The 17981-nt window shown below is 43.8% G+C and overlaps 2 protein-coding genes and 1 long non-coding RNA gene across 5 annotated transcripts in view; 2 read left to right on the forward strand and 1 right to left on the reverse strand.

Moving 5' to 3' along the window:
- The window catches only part of LOC118391044 (rho GTPase-activating protein 32-like), a 228423-nt gene extending 225295 nt beyond the window's left edge, over nt 1-3128 (forward strand). Inside the window, exon 27 of the mRNA XM_052457558.1 lies at nt 40-3128. Within this exon, the coding sequence (XP_052313518.1) occupies nt 40-2175 (2136 nt within the window). The 3' untranslated portion in view covers nt 2176-3128. The remainder of the gene's footprint in view (nt 1-39) is intronic.
- A 773-nt stretch (nt 3129-3901) lies between these two features.
- Nucleotides 3902-6495, reverse strand: anapc13 (anaphase promoting complex subunit 13). Of its 3 annotated transcripts, none has more exons than XM_035781994.2 (3): nt 6366-6495; nt 6089-6213; nt 3902-4306 (listed from the first exon to the last, which is right to left on the reverse strand). In XM_035781994.2, the coding sequence occupies exons 1-3, from the start codon at nt 6433-6435 to the stop codon at nt 4181-4183; spliced, it is 321 nt and encodes a 106-aa protein (XP_035637887.2). In that variant the 5' UTR covers nt 6436-6495; the 3' UTR covers nt 3902-4180. The 3 variants fall into 3 exon arrangements, with proteins under 3 accessions (XP_035637887.2, XP_035637888.1, XP_052313726.1); XM_035781995.2 differs by having other exon boundaries at nt 6089-6209; nt 6366-6492; XM_052457766.1 differs by lacking the exon at nt 6366-6495 and having other exon boundaries at nt 6089-6359.
- On the forward strand, nt 5273-17271 carry LOC127906289 (uncharacterized). The gene is made up of 3 exons (XR_008060741.1): nt 5273-5316; nt 11382-11478; nt 16711-17271. It is a non-coding gene; the product is annotated as an uncharacterized LOC127906289 (long non-coding RNA).
- Nucleotides 17272-17981: the final 710 nt, after the last annotated feature.

Below are 17981 nucleotides of genomic sequence, written 5' to 3' on the forward strand. Positions count from 1 at the left end.
CTATATAGCCAACAGGAATTGTTTTTGGTTAATTTTCAGGTCCATGTAGATGAGGTCTGGTCGCCATCTCCGAAACCGTCAGAGCAGCGAGGTGCAGTTTCACAGCCTCAAATACAGTTCCATACTCATCCACAGGCCCAGCCACAGTCCCAGCCTCATCCCCAGCCCCACTCCCATCCCCAGCCTAACGCCAGAGTGGTCCCCACCCCATCTGAGCCAGTGGAGAGACCATGGGAGGCCATAAAGCCAGTTCAGCCCCGCGCGGAGCCTGTGACCCATGGGCCCACGCCGCCAGCGCCTCCCGTCCGCTCCATTGAGAGCAAATTGGCAACCGCCGCCCTCAGCCACACAGAGGCCGCCAACCCCGCCATCTTCCACAACATCCTGACAGAGGCCCCCACGCCTGAAGCCCTCGCCCATCCTCACCCTCCCCCGCGTAAGTCTTCCACCCAGCAGTCAGCCTACCTGTACCACACCAAGGGAGAGGCCGCCTTACTGGAACCTCCCGGGGAGGCCTACTACCACCAACGGGCCATTCCCGTGGGGCAGCCCTCGTACCACTACCGGCCAGACAGTGTTCCCCCACACCTCTCCTACGCGTCAAAGCCGGAGCCCCAGATACCTTACAGTGCCCGCACGGCCCACCGCTACAACACCATAGCTCACCCCAGGTCCTGCCACCAGTCAATGAAGCATCACGGGCCTCCCAGGGGTGGCGAGTACCTTTCACCCAGCCCGGGACACCACGGCCAGGGCTATGGACCCATGGAGGGAGCTCCGGTCTACCCCACTATCCGTAGGGTGCAGTCGCTCCACGTGCCCTCAGCAATCCGCTCGGTGCCCATCCAGCGGACCGAGGTGCCTCCCGACGACGAGCTCTTCTACTACCAGCGGCCCGTCTACCAGTGCAATACCTACCAGCAGCCGCCGCAACAGTCCTCGCAGGCTGACTACCACGTCACCCAACTCCAGCCCTACTTTGAGAATGGCCGGGTGCAGTACCGTTACAGCCCCTATTCGCCTTGCGCCAACCCGCTGGACGCCCCTTACTACGACGTGGACCCCTACGGGACCATCCGGCTGAGGCACTTCCACTCGTTCAGCAGTCGGGACCTGGGCCCCACCCTCAGCCGGTCGGGGGGCAAGGCGGGCGGCTACCACTATCTGTCCCGCCACATCCTCCCGCCGGGGAAGGAGCACAGCTTTGTCAGCAGAGACATGCCCCCGGGCCATGGCTCAAAGGGAGCCGCCGTCTACTTCGCATGGAACCCAGAGGACTCGGAAAGGCTCCGGATGCACTCCATCCACAGAGAGAGCCGGGCCAGGCAGAAGGTCAAGGGACCTGTCATGTCTCAGTATGACAACGTGGGCCTGTTCATGCCTGGCGACCTGGGAGCGTACGAAACCCTACACCTGCGCAGTAAGTCGGACCCCGGCAAAGCCATGCTTATGACTGTCGAGGGTAAAGACGGGCGCTACGTAGTACCGCCGGGCTCCCAGCACGCTCCCCGACACCTTGTGTCTGACCCCGACGTCCTCATGTACATGGAGACGGAGAAGCACTGTCAGGGAAATGGCACCGGGGACAAACATAGCAACTCCAGGACCTGCCAGGTCTCCCACTCGCACCAAGCCCAACACCCACCCCGTTACCAGGCCCATCAGCAGGACCCCGGGGACGGAGCTCGGAGCTTCCAACCTCGCTACGAACAGCCCGATCCAGACCGCCACCAGAACAGGTCCAAAACCCCCGCTAGTTACCAGGACAATGATGACCACCAACACCAGTCGGCCCCCGTCAAAGCGCAGGCCCCTCCCAAGCCCGAGCGGTCGCACAGCATCCGAGAGCGCCAGCAGCAGCACTATAGCCAAGCTGCCACTTCCGAACCAGACAGAGACCACTCATACCAGCCCCACGGTGGGCAGCAGAGACACAGCACCATGGCGATACAGTCCCACTACGACAACCTGGATGATTACCACCCAGCAGCAATACCTCAGCCACAGGCTCCCATGCCAAACCCCCACGGGGTCTCCTCTGCTTCATTCCCCACCAACCCTGGCTTCACGGGCAGCCACAGCAACCGAGCTTACTCCACTGCCTTGGGCCAGGGCGCCTTCATCCCAGCGGAACTGGCCCTGCAGAGGCCCGAGACAGAAATACACGCTGAATGAAGAAGAGACTTGTAAAAAAATCAAATGTGCAGGTTTTAGTAAGCAATGAAGTGACTCAGCTGGAGATTCAAATGTTCCACAGCCTCTGCAGGACAGTGGACTGTCGTCAGAACCTTTCTCATTATTTTTCTCTATATTTTTTATGAATTGTAAAGGAAAATAAGATACTTTTTTCAATTGTTCTAAGAAGCCACTCGGTCGTAACTCATTGAAATGGTGGATGATCATAGAAATGTATATGATATAAGCGAAAGGTCCAAGAAACCAGAAAATATGTGTACAAAGAAGTAGTACTGGTAAAAAGGGATTTGTTTTATTTTTGTTTCCAGTTTTGTTTTGACTGGGGAGATATGAGCATAACAGGGATGAAGGTTTGCATTTTAGAAATGCATGTTATCTCCAATCTCTTGTTTACCATTGATATCCATTGTGTACTTTCTGGATGTTTCGGTTCTCGAGGGAGGAAATCTGTGTAAGTCATCGTGCCCTCCCTCTTGTTTCTGTATACATAAGGCGTTACAGTATGTTGTTCACTTTCAGTCTTCAAGAATCTCGGATTTGGGGTTTGGGGCCCAGCAGTACAAAGTGAGTTCTAGAACTAGACAGGGTACTTTCACCTGGTACTGTACATTAAATTATGTTAATATTTTATTTGCTCTGTGATTGTGTGTTTTTGCTATAAAACGGCGTGAATTGAATTATAATGGAATGTTTTGGAACCGAGATTTGTTCTTCATTGCAAGAGGGACCAAACATTGAGTATTTTTGGCCATGAAAGCATTCCTGCACATGTATGGGTTGATGACCGGGTGTGAGAATGACAACATTACCTTGGGAGGTGTAACAGAGTCATTCTTAAAATGTGTTTAGTTATAGTCTTGTTTTTTTCTGCCAATTTCAAAGGACTTGAATGGACAACTTAATAAAATTATAAAAACTGATATTGTACAACACTTCACACAAATGTAAATGCTTGGTCAGCCCTTGAGCAGGTTGAATTCACTCCAGCAAATACATACTAATTTTCATAGTATGTGAAAAAGATGGTTATTATGTTCCAAGAGAAGTAAACTATAATTTAATTTGAATGGACAAATGTTTGGGACCATTTAAGAAAATGTGGATGAACTTTTATGGAATCAACTGTCTGCTTTCAGTGTATTTAGTCAGTAGCCAGTCAAATTGGCAGAGGATTCAGATTCATCTCATTCAATTTCAAATGCAGGTCATTTTGCATTTGAAAACCTTGGACTATATTTCAGTTGTAACGCCCATTGGCTTGTGAAGGTACTGTTCTATTTTGCCTTATGGTCCCTACCTGTTTAAACGGAATACTCCCAGATGTCCCTCCTTTGTTGTGGGGCACAGTAAGTGGCTAAATAACCACCTAGTTGTGTTTGAATGTAAAAGCATCTCTTGCCTCAGTAACTGGAGAGTTATGCTGTTGGATATAACAAATAAAATTATTCAGGAAATAACAATGAAAATGTCTGTCAGTGGGTTCTTTTGTTAAATTGTAGTGTTGAATGTTCAACGCTACTTTGAGACCCTGAGCCTGTGTCATAAACACATTTTATTTGTCATAACACAAAGCTCCCTGAGATGTCTTGACATGTTAAACACTTCAAAAATGTACAGTAGTTAGTCAGTGCAATGTCCTTCTTAGGAGCCAATTACATGAGTATGTATTTGTGACATGCATTGCCTTTGACTAGAGAGAAAAAAGTTGACATATGAAATGTTGTTTATTTTTGCTTCATTGAATATACTCAGTTTTTAGACTTTCTGTCGGGCCAATAAGAAAATCTACAAATAGTCCAAGGATGCTTCAATCCAGGTTCAGTTATTGAACTGCGAGACAAATTGTGGGTTTGAGAGGGGGGGGGGTCCTTCTACATGAATGAGAATACCACAATGACTTTCTTTTGACCATTGGAAGAGGAAATTACAGATGAGTTCAACCACAGGTACATTGGATTGGGCACCGTATCCATCCACGGAGTAGCTAAGTCCCAGTGTTAGGTGTATTCTCGTGCAGACTCTGTAGAGCCAAATCTGACCACTTCATTTCTTGTTCTTTCACAGACTCTGTTGATCCTCCATTATCTTGCTCAGCTTCAGGCAGTTCGCTCTGCAGGAAAAAATAAAAGTATTAACCACATGAGAGCAAACTAGACTGAACAAAAATATAAACACATGTAAAGTGTTGGTCCCATGTTTCATGAGCTCAAATTTAAAAAATCACAGATGCACAAAAAGTGTATTTCTCTCAAATGTTGTGCACAAATGTGTTCAGGAGCATTCTCCTTGGCCAAGAATGCATATAATGACGCTGATTTAAACTGCATGATTATTACACAGGTGCACCTTGTGCTGGGGACAATAAAAAGCCATTCTAAAATGTACCGTTTTGTCGGAGCGTGCAATTGGCATGTCCGCCAGAGAATTGAATGTTAATTTCTTTACCATAAGACATCGTCGTTTTGGAGAGTTTATATCCAACAAGCCTCACAGCCGCAAACCATGTGCATTGCGTCGCATGGGCGAATGATTTGCTGATGTCAACATTGTGAACAGATTGCCCCATGGCAGCGGTGGGGTTATGGTATGGGCAGGCATGAACACATTTGCATTATATTGATGACAATTTGAATGTACAAAAATACAGTGAGATACTGAGGCCCATTTTTTAGGAAGGGTTATCTGTGACCAACAAATGCATCTCTGTATTCCCAGTCATGTGAAATCCATAGTTTAGGGCCAAATAAATGTATTTCAATTGACTGTACTGAGTTAGTTCATATGAGGGAAACAATCTTTGCATAATTTTTTTTCAGTATAGTAATATTCAGTGGAGGCTGCTGAAGGGAGGACGGCTCATAGTAATGGCTGGAATGGATAGAATGGCATCAAACCATGTATATGATAATATTCCGCTCCAGCCATTAACACGCCACCAACTACCTGTGGTAGTGTTGTCCAGTTTTATACAGAAGTATGAGTATCAGGCATAAGTCATTTTATTCAGAAACATATTTCTGAAACCAGATAAAAGAGGACTCATGCCAAAGGCATTTCCTCTATTTGATTCCACCAGGGAGAGAAGAGAACCAGCAAACTACAACAGTGAGCAGATTAAAGGTATGTATGAGACTGGTACTAGATGGCAAGTCTGAATGTCTCGTATTTCTACCTGGTCTCAGAGTATTCTGTACGTACATCTAAAACTCCACTTAGTAATGTGTATGTTACGAATTCAAATTTGTTGTGGCAAATGTTGATTCAAAAGCGCAAGCTTTTTTAGACGTTCGTTATATACCCACCCTCCTTTTGGTTTTTGCCTTAAGTAACCATACCAAACGTAACACACTAATTTGAATGTCCCGGATATTTACTGTTACATTTAGTCTGAGGCCAGGCAGTGAGCTGGTTTTAATATCTGTATTTCCTCGTCGAAGTTCCATCTGCAACATGAAACATACGTTTATAAATCGCCAGTGCCGTTACACGTTTACCCCATCTATAATCCATCCTAAACTAGAATCCTGTATTGAAGATATGTTACTAGTTAGATCTGGATATTTGGCAGAGCAGATGTAAATGTGAGGGTGCAAATGATTAAAAAGGGCTAAGGCGCGTGTAACCGCACAACAGTGCTTTCTAGCTATATAACGTAAACTTGTTTAGTGTTGTCCAAAAGTTCTTTGGGCTTCAGACATCAGCGATTTTGATTTTCCATCAAATAGCGAATACATTTTTGATGCTGTCATCATCATTCATATTCCCGAATTATATATCAACTCATAATTGAGTGAAACCGTTTTAGAAGCTAAATTACCAACGTCATGTAGCAGTTATCAAGTTAGCTAATCCTCATCTACAGCATAAACATTGTTTAAAGGGTTTTACATACCAATGGGATAGTGACATCTTCATAAGGTAAGCGGTCTTCCCTCCAAGCATCATCTGTAAGGTCAAGAACCCTGCCATCTCTTTGAACTTCACTGTCCATCTCTGGATGTTTTGGTTGCCTGCTAGCTAGGTGTGAAGATGGCACAATTCAGTATCCTTGTTTGTCGTGGTGATTTAACCATAGAAGATTAGTCTGGTGTGGCAAGTCAGAAGTCTAAATATAGGCTTATGATGCTAATTTACTTCCCAAAATATGTAATGTAAACACAATACCTTACCCAAACAATAAAGCCTTGCAAAAATCCTTAAAACCTGCGATTCAAATGAGTCGCAGTATTTTGACGTCATATTCTTCGGGAGGGGGATAAGTGCAGAGTTCACGGGTTTCCACTAGATAACACAGCCACAAAGTCAAAATTAGCTTCACAGGTTTGCTTTTAGGGCTGATGTGTGCCGCATTCAACCAGTTAGCAAGTCAAACATATTAAGACTTTCCAAGTTCCGATTAACACTAGAACACAGTTGAGCAACATTCAAATTATTGAATGGTTGTGTCGCAACTGTTCATGAATCAAATGCGGCAAATGCCTTCTAGTGATAGGACGTTCGCGAACGAACTGCGCTTTTTGGACGGCTCTTTATGTTAAATGGTAGGAACCGAATCGCATCGGTAAAAAACAAAATCGTTCATTTGACTCCTGATTTGCTTACTGTACCTCTGTTTTAGACATTCAAAAGACGATTATCTGCAAATAAGTTACATAATCATTATCTGAAGATGGTGAATCCTCACTGCAGAAACAATAAATAGTGGGGAGAGCACAGAACCGGTGCCGAGCCTTCTGCCGCCAAAGGAAGGAGCAAAAAAAAAAAAAAAAAACTAATTGAAGTTAGGTTCTGAATTAAATGTGAAAGGGTATTGTCTGGACGTTGAAAATGCTTATTTTCCGGACGTTGAAAAATACCTATTTTGCGGATGTTGAAATCAGGTTCATTTTCGGTTCTGAATGAAAGTTGAAAATATGTAAACTCAGCAACAACAAAAAAAAAACGTCCTCTCACTGTCAATTGCGTGTAGTTTACCCCCGGTGATGTGTTGAGCAGACCGCACCACCTTCTGGAGAGCACACCACCCTCTGGAGAGCCCTGCATTTGCGGGCGGTGCAGTTGAAGGAACCAAGCGCTGATACAGCCCGACAGGATGCTCTTGATTGTGCATCTGTAAAAGGCTGTGAGGATTTTAGGTGACAAGCCAAATTTCTTCAGCCTCCTGAGGTGCTATTGTGCTTTCTTCACCAAAGTGTCTGTGTGAGTGGACCATTTCAGGTTGTCAGTGATGTGTACGCCGAGGAACTTGAAGCTTTCCACCTTCTCCACTGCAGTCCCGTCGATGTGGATAGGGGGGTTCTCCCTCTTTCATGAAGTCCACAATCATCTCCTTTGTTTTGTTGATGTTAAGTGAGAGATTATTTTCCTTGCACTCCCAGAGCACTCAGTCTCCTCCCTGTAGGCTGTCTTGTAATTGTTGGTAATGAAGCCTACTACTGCTGTGTCATCTGCAAACTTGATGATTGAGTTAGAAGTCTGCTTGGCCACGCAGTCATGGATGAATGGGAAGTACAAGAGGGGACTGAGCATGCATCCTTGTGGGGCCCCAGTGTGGAGGTTTTGTATCCTACGTTCACCTCCTGGGGCGGCTCGTCAGGAATTCCAGGACTCAGTTGCACAGGGCAGGGTTCAGTCCCAGGGCCTCGAGTTTAATGATGAGCTTGGATTGTACCATGTTGTTGAATGCTGAGCTATAGTCAATGAAAAGCATTCTTACATGTGTATTCCTCTTGTCTAGATGGGATAGGGCAGTGTGATGGCGATTGCATCGTCTGTGGATCTATTGGGGCGGTTAGCAAATTGAAGTGGGTCTAGGGTGACAGTTAAGCTAGAGGTGATATGATCCTTAACCAAGTGGTAAGCCGACCATTTATAAAACTCCAAAAAAACAACTCGGCACAGAAACAAAAATAATTTGTTTGTAAAACAGGCCATAGCAATTGGCTTGATTAGTCCTAATTCCTGTGACTAATCAATTTGGCTATTTTAAGCTCTGAATAACAGCAGCCCAACTTTATCAGGAGTTATCGTGATGTCCAATGTGTTTACACAGCGAGAAATGCAGAAGTTTTTTTATTTTTCGTTATTATCAGCTTGTCAGAAATTGGATACAAACTTGAAACCACCTATCATGACAATGGGGGGAAACTGCTGGACAATAGTTGATTGCCCATTCCATATTGTCCATTTTACTTTGACATGTCCTGTTTTTAGGATATGTTGTTTGTTAACATGACAGCTAATTATTTTATTTGATTGAGCGCAGTTTAGGTTAGGCTATTTGATCGGAGAAACCTGCATGATGTAAAAAGTGTCCATCTCATTGTCATACATCCAGCCTGTAGGCTACAGAAAAGGCCACATACTCTTTTTACCATATCCTATATCTGCTACATGGGTTATGTCCTACATGTGGGCATTAATACATCTGCAGGAACGCCCCCCTTCGAGCATCCCATTTGTTCCTGCATGAACGACCCCCCGAGCACCTCATTGGTTCCTGCATGAACGCCCTCCTAGAGTACGACATCTTCATGTTTGTGTGACACTTTTGAATGTGGGTCAAAAGGGGGAAAAAGTATTATCTGAGTATTACGGTGTCGCTCCAGCCTCCCGCCTGCAGTACTAGCGGGGGCGACCGGTAGACAGTGTCCTTTGCTCCCGCCGGCTGATCACCTGCCATCACCATCTTTAACAGAACTGCGGGAAAAGAGTGCCCAACTGGCGGAGGACACTGTCTAACGGTCGCCCCCTCTAGCAATGCAGGCGGGAGAGACACCGTGTGCTAACTAACTAACTCTGAAATCCTCTTTGATTGATTTGACTTGATACTCCTCGTCGTTTTAATGCTTCTGGTATTTTTGCAAATGACATAAGTGATCACTGTGCTATTGCCTGTGTGAGAGATGGTAAAATTCCTAAGAAATATCCACGTGTTATTACGAAAAGAAACTGGAAGCAGTTTGATATTCAAGGTTTTTTACATGATGTATAGCATTGAATGGAATAGAATGGAATTAATCTCTGATGTTGAACTAGCCTTTTCTTACTTCCACAACGCATTCCAGGATGTATGCAATAGGCATGACCCTTTAAAAAAAATGCAGGATTAAGGGCAGAGAGAACCCTTGGTTTACTAAGGAACTTACTAAAATCATCAGGAAAATAAATGTTATGTGGGCTAAAGCAAGGGGGACTGGTTCGGCAGATGATTGGATGGCTTTTAAACGTCTTCGAAATATGGGTGTGGCTATGATCCGTAAATTGAAAGCAGACCACTACGTGAAATTTACTTCACATAATTTAAATAATCCATCCAAATCTTGGCAAGTAGTGAAAGGTTTGGAGTGCAAAAAAGATACACAGCTTCCCAAACAATTGTTGGTAGACACACAGATTGAGAGAACCATTCTGAAAGCCTTGAATCAGCATTTTTAGATGCAGGCAGTTTATTTGAAAAGGTCACAGGGGGCTCAAAATAATTGAGCCCCCTGTGAATTTACCTGACACCCCTGTGCACTCCTTCACCAGGTGAAAAGGTTATCCTATTCATCCTTCTCTGTTTCAGAAGTGTGTAAAGCCCTGAAAGAAATTGATTTTAAAAAATCCCCTGGCCCTGATGAACTAGACCCCCGCCTCCTTCACCTAGCTGCAGACATCATTGCTCCCCCCTTAACATGTATTTTTAACCTCATGCTTGATGTTAAGGAATTCCCCAAGTTATGGAAATCTGCTTTTATACTACCTCTCCTGAAAGATGGAGATCCTTCGCTACTTGACAACTATTGACCCATATCAAAATTGTCTGTACTGTCAAAGGTACTGGAGTCCTTAGTTAGTCAGCAGCTAAAGGCCTACTTCCAAGAAAACAACATCTTAAATGGAATGCAATCAGGTTTTAGGTCTGGCCACAGCACTGTTTCAGCAATTTTGAAGGTTTTAAATTACATCTACTGTGCACTTTATTAGAAGTTACATTGTGTGTCTGTTTTTATTGATTTGTCGAAGGCTTTTGACACCGTGGACCATGCTGTGTTAGTGCAAAGGTTAAAATGTTGTGGAATTACTGGTCATGCTCTAGGTTGGTTTATAAATTACCTATCAAATCGTACACAATGTGTACCTCCATAGAGGTGTGCTCAGGTGTTCCGCAAGGTTCTATTTTGGACCCAGTGTTGTTCATTTTGTATATCAACAACATTGGGGATCTTATTGAAACAGAGGATGTTCATTTTTATGCAGATGATACTGTTCTTTATTCAAGTGGTAGTAGTTTATCTTTAGCTTTTGAAAATGCCCAAAGAACATTTAACATCATACAACAATCTGTATGATTTTAAAGCTGGTTCTAAATTCGGCTAAAACAAAATGCATGGTATTTTCAAATGCCAGGCATGTTACAAATCATGTCATTGCTACATTGGCTGGACATACTATAGAGCAAGTTAAAGTGTACAAATATTTGGGTGTGTGGGTTGATAAGCTGAGCTTCACTGTGCATGTAGAGAACTTGATAAGAAAGCTCAAGCTGAAAATATAATTTTATTACCGGCATAAGGCTTGTTTTTCTTTTGAGGCCAGGAAGGAGCTAGTACGGTGTACATTACTGTCGGTTTTAGAGATGTTATATATATGCAGGCCTCAGCCACTACCCTGAGAGCACTTGATTCAGTGTATCAGGCAGCCCTCAGACATTTCTGATTTGTAATGAACCGAACACATCATTGTGATCTCTACAGCGCTGTTGACTGGTCATCATTGACCTTGCGTAGGCTTAAACACTGGTATACACTGATTTATAAGGCCATATTGGGTAAAATGCCATTTTATCTCTGTTCTCTTTTAGTCAGGTCAGTAAATAAATATCAATTATGGTCTCATTCTGATTTGCTTCTAACATACCAAAAATTAGAACAGGTCATGGTAGAAATAGTTTGTGACTTCGCTCCGTGGTACTGGAATTCTCTCCTGATCATTTTAAAATGTGATGATCTAGTTTCGTTGGGAGTTTAAACACTTGATCGATTATATATCATAGAAGAGTGTAATTGTTTTTAGGCCAGCTGTTTTTAGTCAAGACGTTTGTGTTTTTAATGTCGTGTGTTTATAGTTTTGTTTTAATGTTGTGTTAGTGTATGTAAGATGTTTTGTCTGAAACTTTGTTCCCTCTGCTGCTATTGGACCAGGTCTTTTTTGGAAAAGAGATGTTATTGTCACGATCGTTGGAAGCATACTCGGACCAACGTGCAGTGTGATCTGGGTTCCACATCTTTTTTATTTAAAGTAAGTGAACCACACAACAAAACAATAAAGAATAAACGAAACGTGACGACAATGGAGTGCTAACATGCAATATCCCACAAACACAGGTGGGAAAAAATGCTACTTAAATATGATCCCCAATTAGAGACATCGATTACCAGCTACTTCTATTTGGGAATCATATAAAATCACCAACATAGAAAAACAACACTAGAACCCCAATTAGAAATAATAAACTAGACTAATGGCGTTTTGGTGGTGGCTCTGGTGCGGGCCGAAGAACCCGCTCATCCCTCGGATCCAGACATGAACACTGTGCCTGGACTGGACCTAGAAAGGCTCCTGCCATGGAGCTGGACTGGACATCGGTGCAGAGGAAGACTCCTGCCATGGAGCTGGACTGGACATCGGTGCAGAGGATGACTCCTGCCATGGTGCTGGACTGGATATCGGTGCAGAGGAAGACTCCTGCCATGGAGCTGGACTGGACGCCGTGTCTGGACTGAGCATCTGCGCAGAGGAGGGCTCCTGTGCCTGGAGCTGGACTGGACGCTGTACTCTGACTGTCAGCACAGAGGAAGGTTCCTGCCCTGGAGCTGAAGGTTCCAGACCGTGGACCGTCGCTGGAAGCTCTGGACTGGAGAGGCACACTGGAGGCCTAGTGCGTGGAGCCGGAACAGGTGACATGGACTTCAGGGCGAGTGCGTGGAGCAGGCACAGGACGTACCGGACTGGGGAGGCGCACTGGAGGTCTGATGCGTGGAGCCGGAACAGGTGACATGGACTTCAGGGCGAGTGCGTGGAGCAGGCACAGGACGTAACGGACTGGGGAGGCGCACTGGAGGCCTGGTGCGTGGAGTTGGCACAGGACGTACTGGGCTGTGAAGGCGTACTGGAGACTACGTGCGTAGAGCTGGCACAGATGGTGCCGGGCTGAGAAGGCGCTTTTCAACGTGCCTGCGCTGCAGCATACTTCTTTCCACAACCTTTCTCCGGTATCTCTCATTACCTTTTTCTATCGACTCCCACACAGGCTCTGGCTCCCTCCCCGGTTCCGCCGACCACCCCCCAACAAAAAAAACTTTGGGGATTTTTCTGTGGCCGCAAACACCGGCGTTGTCGCTGTCCTCCCTTCTCTCCTTGCGTCTCCCGCCAAGGAAGGCGATCCTGTCCTGCCAGGATTTCCTCCCAAGTCCAGGAAACCTTCCCATCCAGAATCTCCTCCCAAGTCCATGTTACCCTCTCCTCCTGGGCACGCTGCTTGGTCCTGTTGTGGTGGGATATTCTGTCAAGTTCGTCAAAATAATAATTATCGGACCAAGGCACAGCGGAGGTTGAGTTCCACATCTTTATTTCTAAGTGAAACTTAAGCAAAACAATAAAGAAAGAACCAAACGTGACGACAATGGTGTGCTGACATATAACTACCCATAAACAATATCCACAAAACACAGGTGGGAAAATGCTACTTAAATATGATCCCCAATTAGAGACAACGATAGCCAGCTGCCTCTAATTGGGAATCATACCAAACACCAACATAGAAAACAAAACTAGAACCCCACATAGAAAATATAAACTAGACTAACCCCCCCAGTCACGCCCTGACCTACTCCACCATAGAAAATAAGGACTCTCTATGTTCAGGACGTGACAGTTATCTCAATGAGAAAAAACCTGTATAAATAAAGGTCAAATTAAAAAAATATCTTGCACATGATGTCGCTCCCGCCTGCTGTGTACTCGAGAAAACTGTGCCTGACCAGCAGGGGAACAAGGACACTGTCTACCGGACGACCCGCTAGTACTGCAGGCAGGAGGCTGGAAGCTACACCATGTGTTAACGAGCTAGATTGCACATGTTGCCCCCGCCTGCTTTTTCCCGGAGAAAACTGACATCCTTTAGTCTTTCATTACCTTGATTGTTGTTAGTTGGTCATTTAAATGAGCTTCATGGCCCAGTGGTTATATTTCAAATTTGTAAACAAGCAAATGTTCTAATTTTGGTAATGAATCCATGAGCAAAACATGTATCATGTCATTTTGGTATAAAATACTTCAGTAATATTACCAAAATCCAGGAGTGGAAAGAGTACTAAAATATCTTATTCAAGTAGAAGTACTGTTACTTTAATGACATTTTACTCCAGTACAACTACTGGTGTAAGAACTGCTCAAGTAAAATGTAGCAAATTTAAAAAGTACTCAGTAAAAGAAATTTTGCTAAGGTTACCTGAATGTTCTTACACATGATCTTTACCATGCGTTACATTTATAAAGGAAGAGAGGAAATGAATGTACAGTAGGAACTAAGTTAATTTATTTTATGAGTTGCAACAAGGCACATTTGTATGTAAAATAATAAAGGATTTGTCCAAAATATTTTGAGGGTTCTTTTTCTTTACAATCAAATCTCATTTATTTATGTAAATGAAATTTTAGGGTAAAGGGTACAGACACCCTTTTTGTGATTTCACATGTTTTTGAGAAATTTACCCCAAACAGCAAATCTCCTTCTCATCCTCATTGTGTAGTATGGGAGCCCTGAAAAAACTTTAACAAAAGGCTCCAAAAACACCCAAACACGTCCTTTTAAAAATGACAATGCTCTCAGTATAGTGAAGCAGTTCTTTTATATGTTGTACACATGAAATTGTGTCATTCTGAACTTTATCCTCAAAGTTAAATTCCATTTTGTTTCCGACTGGAGAGATCATTTTGGCCATGTAGTGTATGTGGACACCTGCTCATTGAACGTCTCATTCCAAAATCATGGACATTAATATGGAGTTGGTCCCCCTTTGCTGCAATAATAGCCTGCAGTCTTCTGGGAAGGCTTTCCACTAGATGTTGGAACATTTGCTGTGGGGACTTGCTTCCATTCAGCCACGAGCATTAGTGAGGTCGGGCACTGATGTTGGACGATTAGGCCTAGCTCGCAGTCGGCGTTCCAATTCATCCCAAAGGTGTTTGATGGGGTTGAGGTCATGGCTCTGTGCAGGCCAGTCAAGTTCTTCCACACCGATCTCGACAAACCATTTCTGTATGGACCTTGCTTGTGCACAGGGGATTTGTCACACTGCATCAGGAAAGGACCTTCCCCAAAACTGTTGCCACAAAGTTGGAAGCATACAATGACATTCTAGATGATTCTATGCTGTACCATTAGGATTTCCCTTCACTGGAACTAAGGGGCATAGCCCAAACCATGAAAAACAACCCTCCACCAAACTTTACAGTTGGCACTATGTATTGGGGCAGGTAGCGTTCTCCTGGCATCTGCCAAACCCAGATTGGTCCGTTGGATTGCCAGATGGTGAAGCGTGATTCATCACTCCAGAGAACACCTTTCCACTGTTTCAGAGTCCAATGGCGGCGAGCTTTATACCACTCCAGCCGACACTTGGCATTGTGCATGGTGACCTTAGGCTTGTGTGAGGCTGCTTGGCTATGGAAACCCATTTCATGAAACTCCCAACGAACAGTTCTTGTGCTGACATTGCTTCCGGAGGCAGTTTGGAACTCGGTTTTGAGTGTTGCAACCGAGGACAGACATTTTTTACACTCTACATGCTAGATGGCAGCAGTGTATGTGCAAAGTTTTAGACTGATCCAATGAACCATTGCATTTATGTTCAAAATGTTGTGTCAAGACTGTAGGAATGTGCTTAATTTGTTTTTATTAATAACTTTTCATGCTCAAAATTGTGCACTCTCCTCGTTAGCCTATGTTAGCTCAACCGTCCCGTGGAAGGGAAACCAATCCCAAAGAAGTTAAAGAGAAAGGCTTTCTTACAGGGGGAAAAACTGAAATGAATATAAAATGAACAAAATTTAAATTAAAAAAACATGCAACAATTTCAAAGATTTTACTGAGTTACAGTTCATATAAGGAAATCAGTTAATTGACATAAATAAATGAGGCCCTAATCTAATGATTTCACATGACTGGGCAGTGGCAGGGCCGCAAAAGGCAACCACTCTTCGCATCGCGGCAATAGGGTTAAGTGCAAAGTGGCTCATTAGCAAGGATCGCTACAATATACTTTCCTGCATTGAAGGTTTGCTTGAATATTAGCAGGGTTCATAGTCATGTTTACAGTTAATAACTTATAAGTACAGTTGATTTAAAGTAACATTCCGTCTCAGGGTATTAAAGTGTCACCTCTTTTTTTCACCACTTCGGAAGGTATGTCCGAAATTGGTAGACAGTTCCTAAAAAAACACATTTACATTACAGAGCAGCACAAGTATTAAATCCAAATTTTCGATGCTACTTCACCTCCCTAAATCAAAATCAAGCATGGATGCCAATGTGTTCCTCCAGGCAGTGTTAGATTTCTTTCATCTTGGAAGTGCCTTTGGCTATAGGATTGTTTGGTGCTGTTCATTGATTTTCTGCCACTGCTTGATGCTTGGCTGTGTGGTTTGTCACTGTGGTTTTTGCTCTACTGCTATGTACATTTGCCTGTTGGGTCCCCTTGTCTGTCTGTGGAGTTTGATTTTGTTGATTTTAATTATTGTCTGCAGCAAACCTGTGCTGCAACTTTGCATGGTTTCTTGGAATGACTACGATCCTAATGCTTAACCCATATTGTCCACCTTAGGTAGGGGCTTGTCTTTTCTGGAAAGGGCCAGCCCTTTACTATGGCAGTTGTCTGCTCTTATCTCTGAATAGATTTAGTGTGTTTTGCTTTTACTTGGAACTGCCTTTGGCGTATCTGCCAGTGTGCTGCCTTGTAGCTCTGGAGTGTTGTGTGCTGAGATGTTGTCAATGTCAGAAGGTACAATTTTGCATTTGCTCCTTTCCCTATTAGTGCCGTGAACAATGTTCCCTGTAATCGCTGACTGTAGACTACAAATTCACCAAGGTCACATGTTATACACTCGCTCAAGACCGTTTGAAGCCCTAAAAATGTATTTTTTGTCTACTGGTTTTCAGATTAAACTTCATCAATTGCCATCACAGTAAAGGTCTGTTTGTATACAGTAGTTGTCACATCCATCTGAGGGGATGTCATAGGGAGCCTTTCTGCCATAATCCACCAGAATGCAGAGACTGTCCCTTGGAAGCCACACAGAGCATGTTTCCAGGAGATGTCCAAGTAGGCTGTAGCAGGCATGGAATGCCAACTCATGTTGTATGCATTTTAATCATAAAAGGCTGGAGTACACAAATTTTGAGTGAGCTGTCATACAAGGTTCCAAAAAAATACATTTTATGTATCCTGTACTATGTATTCTACTCCATAGGCCCATCCCCCATGACCAGCCAAGCGACGAAACAAGACCCCAGGACCAACCGTGTGACATCCTGAAGCAAGGCCCCAAAGACCAGCAGTGCGACATCCTGAAGCAAGGTCACTGGAGCAACCCATTGGAAAGATCATTCCATCATCCAGTCTGTCCTAAAGTTGTCAGGGGCCTCATTTCTTATTGTTGTATACGCATAAAATATGCCCCAAAATGTGCGTGCGCCAGTTCATGCAAAAGTTAGCTTTTATAAAAACTGAACTTGACCTGAGAATGTGCTTCTCCTCCCGCAAACTTTAGACCATGTGTTTGCAGTTTCTAGTGGTTGAAGTATTGCTTGGTAAGAAGGCAAAAGTAGCCTAGTAGTAGCCTTGTCCTTGTGCAAATTGGGAATCTATGATGATAAAAATGTAATAAACGGGTAGCTAAATATAATAAGATGCAATCATTGGCCATTAGTGAAAAGAGTGAAAATTGAATTATTTTATCTGGGCTTAGCTAAAGACACGACAACAGTCAGCTCAGCTATTCCCATTGAGACTGTCTGTGCCTCAATCTAGGTTGGGCAAAACTAAACATGGCGTTGTTCGCAATCTCCTCCATTCCCGTCATTATTGAAATAGATTGTGAAATCTCACATCTCAAAATAGGGCTACTTAATGTTAGATCCCTCTCTTCCAAGGGAGTTTTAGTCAATGAACTAATCACTGATCATTATTGATGTGCTTGGCCTAACTGGGGTGGTAGGTAGCCTAGTGGTTAGAACATTGGACCAGTAACCAAAAGGTTGCTAGATTGAATCACCAAGCTGACAAGGAAATAATATGTCGTTCTGCCCCTGAACAAGGCAGTTAACCCACTGTTCCTAGGATGTCATTGTAAATAAGAATTTGTTCTTAACTGACTTGCCTAGTTAAATACATTTTTAAAAAATTAACCATGGCTTAAGCCTAATGAATTTACTGGGTTAAATGAGGCCTCTCCTGGTTACACTAGTTACCATATCCCCCACGCATCCCGCAGAGGTGTTGCTAACATTTAAAATAGCAAATTTAATTTACAAAAACAAATCTGACTTGTTTTTTGTCTTTTGAGCTTCTACTCATGAAATCTATGCAGTCTACTCAATCACTTTTTATAGCTACTGTTTACAGGCCTCCTGGGTCGTATACAGCGTTCCTCACTGAGTTCCCTAATTTCCTATCGGACCTTGTAGTCATGGCAGATAATATTAAAATTTTTGGTGACTTCAATATTCAGTCCACAGACCC

Source organism: Oncorhynchus keta, chromosome 12 (assembly GCF_023373465.1).
Source record: "Oncorhynchus keta strain PuntledgeMale-10-30-2019 chromosome 12, Oket_V2, whole genome shotgun sequence".
NCBI classification, from domain to species: domain Eukaryota; kingdom Metazoa; phylum Chordata; class Actinopteri; order Salmoniformes; family Salmonidae; genus Oncorhynchus; species Oncorhynchus keta.

Excerpts from the sequence above, each read along its gene's own strand:
- anapc13 (XM_035781994.2), bottom strand. The coding sequence starts at position 6,435 with ATGACGTCAAAATACTGCGACTCATTTGAATCGCAGGTTTTAAGGATT. Across the intron at positions 6,214-6,365 it reads TGCAAGGCTTTATTGTTTGG|CTAGCAGGCAACCAAAACAT; the intron begins GTAAGGTATTGT and ends CTTCACACCTAG. Across the intron at positions 4,307-6,088 it reads AAGATGTCACTATCCCATTG|AGCGAACTGCCTGAAGCTGA; the intron begins GTATGTAAAACC and ends TTTTTCCTGCAG.